This window comes from Heterocephalus glaber, unplaced genomic scaffold, assembly GCF_053883595.1.
Source record: "Heterocephalus glaber isolate CG9 unplaced genomic scaffold, H.glaber_assembly_v1.0 deba00000621, whole genome shotgun sequence".
NCBI classification, from domain to species: domain Eukaryota; kingdom Metazoa; phylum Chordata; class Mammalia; order Rodentia; family Bathyergidae; genus Heterocephalus; species Heterocephalus glaber.
Window position 1 is genome coordinate 2,952,586 of NW_028258153.1, and position 10,548 is coordinate 2,963,133.

General features: G+C 38.9%; 1 protein-coding gene across 4 annotated transcripts in view; it reads left to right on the forward strand.

Annotated features, from left to right (window-relative positions):
- Nucleotides 1–10,347, forward strand: part of Pax3 (paired box 3) — a 92,282-nt gene extending 81,935 nt beyond the window's left edge. For all 4 annotated transcript variants that reach the window (XM_004864479.4, XM_004864480.4, XM_087205995.1 and 1 more), the window contains 2 exons: nucleotides 8,078–8,324; nucleotides 8,817–10,347. In XM_004864479.4, the coding sequence (XP_004864536.1) occupies nucleotides 8,078–8,324; nucleotides 8,817–8,851 (282 nt within the window). In that variant the 3' untranslated portion in view covers nucleotides 8,852–10,347. The remainder of the gene's footprint in view (nucleotides 1–8,077; nucleotides 8,325–8,816) is intronic.
- The last annotated feature ends 201 nt before the right edge of the window (nucleotides 10,348–10,548 follow it).

Sequence of the window (10,548 nt, forward strand, 5' to 3'; positions counted from 1 at the left end):
GCACTGTGAGTTCAGCGCTAGCCTGGGCAACTTAGCAACTTAGTGAGACATAGGTGCTGCCCAGTCTACCATCAGGAGCACCAGAAAGTTTCCGGGTGTTCAGAAAAGGGAACACAACCTTGTTACTGGTAAGATGCTCCTGGAATTGGTATGGGAGCCAATAACCTGGATGGCATTTTAGCTTAGTTGTGTCAAAGCTTCTGGTTCCCAGAAGACTGTACTCTCAGATGTCTTACACTGCTAGAGGTGCAGCATGTTCTATGTATTTTAAGTGAATCCTTATTTCACCTTACTGAATAGTCTGTGAAACAGGCCGGAAAGCATTTCCTAACATGTATGTTCACTCTTCGGCTCTGGCAAGACTGTCCTCTACCTGCCCTGTTACTAGAAGTCCGTTTCTTGACACCTACTTACCAGTAGCATCCCAAAGCATACTTAGTCTTTTCAGTTGGTTCTTTGTCTTGAGGATATGCTTTCCTTCACATGAAGAGAAGGGGAGGAAAGCATTTCTTTTATAGTCCTCAGGCATTTGGAAATGGAGCCTTATGACAGTGACTTTAGGCAGCTACACAAATATGTGCCTAGCTTACACATGGTCTGGAAGAAAGAAGAGATTTTTTTGTTGATCTGAGCAACTGTTTTATTCTTTTAATTGATCAGAATGTCTGCCCTCCGTGTTGGAAAGGAAATACAAGGTGTGATCAAAATATACAGTGAATGTTTAAATAAAAAATTATCACAGTGTCATATGCATTGCTGTTAATTTCCCTCAAATACTTCGCCTTCCTTTGAACCTATCCCATCATTCTTGCCACTTTCCGAAGTTGTGCTGTAAGTCCTCTTTTATATCTTTATGAGATGTGATTAAAATACGGTGAATACTGCTGCCCAGTACCATCCAATGGAGAGACAGGCTCATAAAAACATTACTGTATGTCCTCATTCACCTTATTCACTGGATCTGGCACCTCGCAACTTCTGGCGCTTCCCCAGAGTCAAAATGACCATGAACAGTAAACCTTTCTAACTGATTCAGGACACCAAGGCCACCATGGCAGTGCAACTGAAGACATTTCCAAAAAAGGCCCTCCAGAACTTCCACTTTCAGAAAGTGGCAAGAATGATAGGATAAGTGTGTTCCAAGCGGAGGAGTATTTTAAAGAGATTCATGACAATTTTGTCTTTTACTGAAATAAATTTTTAAAAATTTCATCACACATGGTAGTTTTCAGTCACACTTCATATAGATTGCCCCACATTCTCTGCTTGGGAGAAGCAGAGTTAAAATTCTTCTTGCTAAAAGTTAAAGTATTTACAGTTTATTGTGTTATTTGTAAGGCTCAGATAGAGCTGAGTAGTTAAGGTTCAACAAAATTTGCATTTATAAAACATTATCAGGGTGAATCATTCCTGCAGTTTTTTAAAATGTAGGCTTAGACTGTGGGCAATTACAGAAAAATTTTTATTTATATTTATTATTTATTTAGTTACTACTATTTTTGTGGTGCTGGAAATGGAACACAGGGCCACATGGTCTGCTATACCAGCTCTCTACCACAGAGCTATATTCTCAGGCCAAGAAAGAAATCTTTAAATGCCATCTCACTGAAATATTGTGGGATGCCTGAGCGTAGTTTCTCTTCCCCCCTTTTTATATTTAGAATCGTTAAGTCCCAAAGGTTCAATTAATATTTAGCAAATGCGTTCTGAAGTGGTCACGAAATGAAACCAAGATATACGTTTGATTTTCCACAGTCATGTTCTCAGGCAGGCTTTTTGAATCGGTGATGGGCTTGAGTGCAGTCTTCAGAGGGCTACTGTGGTTGTGAGAATTTTCCCCAAGTGAAAAGGGTTAACAGCAGGTAATGTCATTCCTCCCAGAAAGAGTTTGAGACTCTGCGCAGTGATGAATGAGGGTATCTGACCCACATCTGTTTTCCATTAGAATGGAACATTGCCCTGACATCGTTAGGAGCATTTGTCAAGATTCCCTGGACAGAGCTTCTGTAAATTACATGCTGCAAATGTGTCAGGGTTAGATAAGAGGGTATCATTAGCTCCCCCAAGTTTACTCAGGGCTCTGCCAGTCCATCTTAATATGCTATGGGCCACTGATTTCTCCTTCAGCCCTGTTGTTACATTTTTTTCATTCATAGAAGAAAAAAAGTACGTATGCTCTACCCTCTCAATATCACACATGTTCCTTTCTCATAAATCATATTAATTGTAGACATGGTCCCAAAGCGTATTAAATGCAGGCATGCGTACATGAATTAAAACATACGAAAATTTTATTATGCTCACGGAAGGTCTAGTATAGTTAAATGTCTACTGTAATCAGTGCTATACTTCTTCATTTAGGTGGGATGTCCTCTTCTCTTAATGGGCTTTATTTTATTGAGGATAGGTGGACCTGGTATGATGGTTCATCATTGGCTAGAAATAAACTACACATATGCCTCTAAATATACATCAACACACATACGTGTCCCTTGCAAGGTATTGTTGTGTTTTTTGCCTAGAGTTATATTTCTGTCATCAGTCCCTAAAGAATATTGCTGGGCTGGAGAGCAGCTTGGAGGTAAGAATGCTTGCCTAGTATGTACAAGGTCCTGGGTCTGATCCCATCACCGTAAAAACAAAGAAACTCAAAATACAAAAACAATTTTGCTATCAGTTTAACTGCATAGCTCTATTGAGAAAAAGACATTCTAAAAAATTGATAAAATACAAATTACCTTCCTAATTGATCACAGGACTAGAGATAAAATATGTGTGTATGTGTGTATATGTGTGTGTGTATGTGTGTATATATGCCATAGAATTTAACTGAAACAGTTCTTACTGTACTCTTTACAAACAAAACTTGGAAATATACGTGGCATATGAACCACACTTGTCTGGCACTTATACTCTTTTGTCATGCATTAAACATAGCTACTTGTAAAATATGAGCTAAGGATTAACATAGAAAATAAGAACTTGGGTAGTTGGTGAAGCCTCTTACAGGCAGGTGAAGGTCAGCGTGTCCATGCCCTAACTCTCAGGATGGGTGAGGAGGTTAGCATACAGACTTTAAGAGAAACCTGTGCCTTCAGGCAACTTCCCTCCACAGCTTTCAAATGGACAGGACCAAAAATCTAATTATTTAGATGCTAATCAACTGCAGGATAGTTCCTATGGTATTTGAATCTGAAGACATTTTCAGGAAAAGTCTCTGCCATTTAAATTGAGGCTTTTCAGCTTCAAAGATAGAGTCATTGAAATAAAACTATTAGTTGACTCCATATTGGCAAAAAAAATTTGAAGTTTTTTGTTTGGTTCTGGAGAGAGATTCAATCTAAATCAAAGATGTAGTCAGTAGGCTTTTGGAGGGAAGGGTAGAAGGTAAAAGAAAAAAAAAAACCTTTATATCATACCAAGCTGTAATTTACAATTTTTTTTTCCAAGAAAGAGAAACTAAATGTGCTATTAAATGTTAAGTCAGGAGAACATCTGGTTACTTAAGAACACAAAAGAAAAGGAAAACATTAACCAGGATTCCTCTTAAGGAAAAAGAGAAAAAAGAAGTGCCTCAATATACATACTAATTTGCTAAGTCATTTTAGATTTCTGATAAGCTCTGAGCACTTTCAACCGACAGCAAAACCATGATGCTTGTGGTGCCAAGCCAAATATTTTCCAGACACATCGTTTTCAATGTAAATCTTAATTTAGCCCATAGTTTTTATCTTTTATATTTAATCTTACAATAGGAAAATTAATTCAAGAGAAATATGGCATGAGGCAATTGTAAAGAGTTAGTTTTTCCTGAACCATATAATCTTCCAGTCAAGATATAAACAATCTGTTTGGAATTCTGGAAGTGGAGAATGAGTCTTCAGAAAATGTCTCTAATAAGAAAAATGATAGAGAAGCCAGCGTAAGTGTGAGCAAAAGATGCCAAGGCTTTGAATTGTTTTTGAACGTCACTCATAGAACAATTTAGAAGCAGCGTCTAGGGGGCATTTCAGAGGTAATAGTTTAGAAATCTACTTAATAGGTTTTCCCCCCAGATGCGTTGGCTAAGTGTTGTATACAACCACAAGTGAAAACTAAGAGCAGGCCTCAGCCGTTTCCCATGGGAGATTCTGGTTGTCCTATCTCCTGGATTTACCTGGCCTTTCCTAAGAATGTGGTCAGTGTCCAACAGGCAGGATTGAATAGCCTTGAATTTGTTTCTTTACCTTTGAAGTTGTTTGTGGAGCTAGGCAATTGTGCTTTCCCTGTCCCAACATTAAACAAAACAATACAACCAAACGGGGAATAAAAATGCAATCCCTATAGTAGAAATGCTTATTAATGGTTTAAGAGCAATAACAAGAAGAATCCACTTTACAACAAATGCAGACTTTATTTTAGGCTTTGAATAATAAATTGCTATAGGAAAAGCATGTGTAAAAGAAATCCTGACGATATTCTTAGAATATGATGGGTGACATTCCATAACCCTATTGGGGGTGTTCTGAAAAGTTCATTTACCAACGTCTTTGTGCACAAAAAGAAATTTCCAGAGCTTCCCTTGAACCACATGAAACAAAAAATAGCACACATAAAAGCATAATGGTACCCTTCCATAGAGATTTGATGTTTAAAATTATGTTAGAGGAAAGTAATGCATTTTCTATTGATATATTCACCCCCATTTCCTTCTTAATTTTTCAACAACAGCTTCTGAAAATTGTGTATATTTCTCACTGTGAAATACTGAAAATAAATCACATGATATTTATTAATCTAAATTTTAGACCAAAGGGATGGAAATAGTGGTGCCCCCTTCCTTATCATTAGGCAATTTGAAAGACTGTGATTGTATAGGAGATGTGACCATCCCAGTGGAGATAAGCATTTGCAGGAGAAAATGCGTCTCTTGTGCTCTATAGTGGAGGCAAAGGAACCAATGATAACTGGTTTCAGGTCTCTTTCTTCTCTTGCATCAGCCAGTGGGCTACGGAACTAGGGCTATTGCTAAACGAGAAGCCCTTATTGGAGTCTTCTTGCAAGCACTGCACCTCAGAACCATTGAGAGATTATCATCTATTGCCCTGGAATAGGGCTCTGAAGATGGTACTATTTTCTCCATCTTCCAGTAGACATATTTTAAGGTCTTAAAGTTCTGTCCTAAAAAATTTTCTAATGCAGAAACTGCAAAAAAGATGGCAAATGAACAACATCTTATGCTGAATTTTGCTTACAGGAAGGACTTGTTTCCTCTTTTTTAGGGTCTTCATATTTTTTCACCCCATGGACAAAGTTATTGTCTTCAGAGTTATACAAAAGGGAAATGTATAGCAGGGGATTAAAAAAAATTTATCACAAAAATGTACATATATAGCTCATGGGAGAATGTACATGTTTTGAATAAAATCATACTCTGAGCTCTTCAACTATAACTGTACATGGCACATTCCATTTCTCCCTTAAAGTGGCACCCCATAACTGAGTTTCAAGTAATCATCTTCATGAAGGATACTATTAAGTTCAAGTACATATTTCCTTTTAATCTTATGACACTGGATAATTATATTCTCTGAGCCGATAGAGTTACAAAGTTGATTTTTTTCAAGTTTTTGTGTTTTACTTAACACAGCTTACTTACAGTATAAGATTTGTCCTTTGTTATTATCTCTTTTTGTTAAAAAAATCACAGTTTCTGTATTTAAAAGTTTTCTATTCATTCTTGACTATCAGGCCACCACAAAAGGTTGTGCTCCTTGCTTTGAAGTAGTGTGACTCTTTAAATAGATGTTCCTAGTTTAGACTGATACAAAGTTATTTAGTAAATTACCACATACATTGAAGTTATGAATTTTCCAAGTATATACTGCCAAATTATCAGCATAATCTCAAAGAAAGACGAAGATGAAAAATATCCATGTAGATGGAAATCTATCCAGGAGGCAATCCATCTTATAGCTGTGTATCCTACCCATTTGTTATTTTGTGAAGTTCACGTTCCTGTGGTCCCCAATAAAAACAGAACTAAGGGCAGGGAATTTAGCTCAGTGGTTCTGCCGCCTACCTTGAAAGCACAAGGACCTGAGTTCGATCCCTGGTACCCAAAAAAAAAAAAAAAACTTTATAGTGGCTGGGGATTTAGCTCAGTGGTTTCACCGCCTGCGGTGCAAGCGCAAGGACCCTAGTTCGATCCCCGGTACCAAAAAAACCCAAAAAACAATTAGCAATGTCTTTAAAATAAATAAATAAAAAAATAAAAACAGAACTATGCTCTGCTACCCATGATTATTTTTTTAGAATATAATTAATTTTCGGAGGTTTCAAAAAAGATATTTCACAGGTCAAGAACATTTGGATCCTTGTGGTATGTTACAAAATTTGGACATAGTGTGTTGATTTCTCCAAACCTGCTCACCTTCCCACCCACATAAGCACACAGTAACTGAAAGGGAGGCCAGGGGAGAGGAGTGGCCCATTGTGATAGGGAGAGAAGATCGTCCAAAATCCACAGAAGGTGAACAGATATCCTCCCCACCTTGTGTCTCTCGTCTCTTGAGGCTCATTGAAGATGGATCAGTTTGAAGCTGTAGTTTGTAAAGATTTTGTTTAGCTGTAGGATTATGCAAACTCTTCCCAAAGGAAGTTATGTGATCCATATTTTTGAGTCTTGGTTAGAATACTTTCTGGTATGCAAGATGAGCTCCCAATCCCCGTCCTGCTGGACCCTTTGATTCAGGAATCTATTGTTTGAATTGCTTTTGAGTGATAGTTGCTTTGCATGCAGTACCAGAGCCTTGAGTCAGGGTTTGGTTTCCATTTCCTCAGGTCTATTATGGACATGTGCAATTGTGGGGGCCTGCATTTAAATACTTCGTAATAGACATGTTTTCACCCAGCTCTGCTGTAGATTTCTTCCACAGTTGCTTTAGAAAAAAATTCACTTCCTCCTTGTGTGGCCATTTTCCTGCTGCAAAATTAATTATCCACTTATTTCCATCAGGAGGTAATGGTAGGGTCAGTGAGCTTGAGTTTGTGAAACATTTCACCAGGCTGGTCTGAAAGTTGTTCTGTGACCAGTGCTTTTTGGTATCGTTTTTAAAGTTATCGTACTCATCAGGGTCATTTACAGAGCTGGCCTTTTTAAGGACATGTTTGCATTTCCTTTTAACACTTCTTGTTAAAAGGCTCATCTTTCCCTTTAACCCTTCTTACCTGTGGAGGGAATGGATTGGTAAGGGAGGTGATTGCTTGGAGAATCCCTGGTTCATTCAACACTGTGTTGATGCTGATCACTTCGGTGCTGGGTTAGAAAGGCATCAGTGACACCTCTCAGAATCCCCCTAGTCAAAGTAGGTGACAGAACTCATGACTGAACAGTGGGAGAGACAAAGCACAAGGGAACACTGGCAGAGTGGGAGGAAAATAATTTCTGCTTCCCAAATGATGCTCAAGATAAAGGCAGGAGGTTTCTTAAGAGGCAACATTGTGAAAAGAGATGTAGAGGTCTCAGACCCCAACCACATTGACTTGTGTTCATTTATTTGTTTGTTTAATTTTTTATTTTTTTTGTGGTGTTGGGGATCAAACCCAGGCCCTTCTGCATACTACATGAGGGCTCTACCACTGAGCTACCCCCAAGCACTCGTTTTTTAAAAAAAGTTTGTTTAAAATCACATGTGAAAGTTCCGGATGGGATATATGATTAGACATTTTTTCTATAGGAACAGATATAATTTCTCCCCCTTCCTGTCATTTCTTTACTTTTCTTTGAAAATCCAGTCTGATTTTATCACTCGGGTGTAATCCCTCCCTGTCTCTCTTTTTCCTTTCCTTCCTTCTTTTCCTTTTCTCTCCCTTGCCCCACTCCTCTTTCTGAAACTGAAGTCAGATGTTATCATTGGGCATGATGCATGATGTCATATTCACTGCCGCTTTGAATTGAGGTCACAGTCTTCAGAATAGTTCTTTAACGGATTTCCAAAGAAAGAGAAACTGGACTTTCAAGTGATTCTTTCAGCTGTGGGCTACCATCTGGACCTTCATGCATTTTAATTTCTTTCAATCTCCCTGTCTCTTTTAGGTAATGGGACTCCTGACCAACCATGGTGGGGTGCCTCATCAGCCCCAGACGGATTACGCACTCTCCCCTCTCACTGGGGGCCTGGAACCCACCACCACGGTGTCTGCCAGCTGCAGTCAGAGACTAGACCACATGAAGAGCTTGGACAGTCTGCCAACATCTCAGTCCTACTGTCCACCCACCTATAGTACCACAGGCTACAGTATGGACCCCGTTACAGGCTACCAATATGGGCAATATGGACAAAGTAAGCCTTGGACATTCTAGGGGGTAATGACTCTGAAAGGGAGAGAAATTCGACTCTTGCTTAAGAAAGAGGAGTTAGAGGCATGAGTAAGCCCTACATCTTAGAATCCATTTTGTGGCAGAGCCAGTTGATTGGTTCAGGCAGGGCTCCCTTGGATAATTATTTTCTTAACTGATGTCAACAACATCTTGTGGTCATTAATTGCTGAGACATAAAACCTGATTGCCAGTAGGTAAAACACAAGGGTTGGCCAAAATGAAATAACCCCTGGCATTAGAAACACATGTTCTTAATGAGGTCAGCTCAAGGATCATATGGGATGTAATCCCAGGGACACAGAGTTGTGTCAAACTTGTCTCAGGAATAAAAATATTAGTCTGAATCCTTTGATATCACGGTATTAAATATGACATTGTCAGCCTGTAGCTGATATTGCCCCTGACTGGGAATTGTCCCAACATGACTTAAAAAGTTGCATGTGTTTCCTTACAGGTGCCTTTCATTATCTCAAGCCAGATATTGCATAAGTGAACTGTCCGCTTGGAGCTCAAACTGGCCCTGTTTCCCGTCTCCACAGCCTAGACCTGAAGAATCTTCTCAGAAAAATAAATACATACATAACAAAGAAATAAGTCACCCTTTCGGGGGAGGTGGAGATAAAGGAAAGGGATTGATTTTTCTTTCTCCAGGAGTTGGTTTCAGATACTTTTGAGCATGTTGGACAAAAGCAGTGGAGAAGAGGAAGATCTGGGACAATTGAAAAACAAAGGCAACATTGTAAGGCAATGGCTTAACCTGGCTACATATCAAAATATCCCAACTCTTGATTGCCGAAGATCAAGGAGCTGAAGCATTCCATTTTGTGTGTGTATGTGTGTGTATCTGAGATTTATCTGGACTGATCTGAGCAATCAGAATGTTCTAAAATATAGTAGGAGAATATTCTAAAGTATAACATGTTGGATGTCCAAGGCTGATACTTCGACAACTTTAAAACTGCTCACTTAATGAAGCAGGAATGGAGGAATCCTTGACTTTTACACACTGGAAATTGATATCAAAATAATTGCCACCATATCTTAGGAAGCTAGACTAGATGTAAAGGACCTCCCAAATAAATTATTTGTTATTGTATCCTCATTTGTAATCTAGTTGTCAATACATGTGCTGGACGCACATCTTGCCAGTAGGATGTGGGGTAACAGGAAGGAAAGCTTGTTTTCTTTTCCAGTTTTGGGAGAGGGGTAATGTTTTCCTAAGTCACATTCATTTGGAAGCCAACCTGGGCAGGGAGAAGGGCATGGTGGAGAGGAGGTGACAGGCATTCACTTATCTGCTTATCGGTGTGCAATACTGTGTACCTCACAGATGCTTTGGCCATGGCCAAGGTGACAGAAACAAAATCAGAACTATATTTTTGCAGGTGCTTTTATTTTTGCAGCCCGTAATTCATTGTGGTAGAATACAGTGATGTTTGCTATTTGCTGGACAACTGACCCCTGGCTTGCTCCTTTGATTAGAGACTATGTTACAGAATAATGCTTTTAAAAATGATTTCGTTTACATTCTTCTCTTTTCTATGAAAGACAGGGCAAAAACAGGTCATGTGGCTCTCATGTACTTTTAAATTATACAGTGATATCCAATATTAAAAGATTATAGGAACTGAGGTTTACATATGTATGTGTGGTGACATTTCAGAATGTCAATAAATTTGTTCTTTGAAGTGTTAAGAGGAACAAGAAGGTGGGAGGCAGTGTTATTTATTTCTTCCTATTCTCCGAACCGTGAATGAGGTAGGCACAAATCCATTCCTGTTAGTGGTGAGAACTATGACGTAGTGAGTTAGCAAACCTAGGCTTGGTGCTGAGTTTAGTTCCTGTAGTGGACAAGGGTGATAGAAAAGAGAAGTAGTATCTTTGTGTTGCAGCCTCAGTCAACAACAATGTGTTGTAAAAATGTCTTTCATGTAAAAAGTGCAGTAAATATTTACTATTTATAATGAATAAACAGTTATGAAAACTTGCCCAACACTGCTTTTTGGGGGGAGCTGGTGAATGTAGTAGAAATAAAAAACTGGGACATGGGAGGCCCCCAGAAGCATGCGCTTTATTTCTAGTGTTCCCTTGTGTATGAGACCATGCCATGGACAGAGAAGATTACATAGTGCACAATCACATTCACTGGAAGATGTGTTGTCAAACCCACTCTGAGGTTTGTGTTT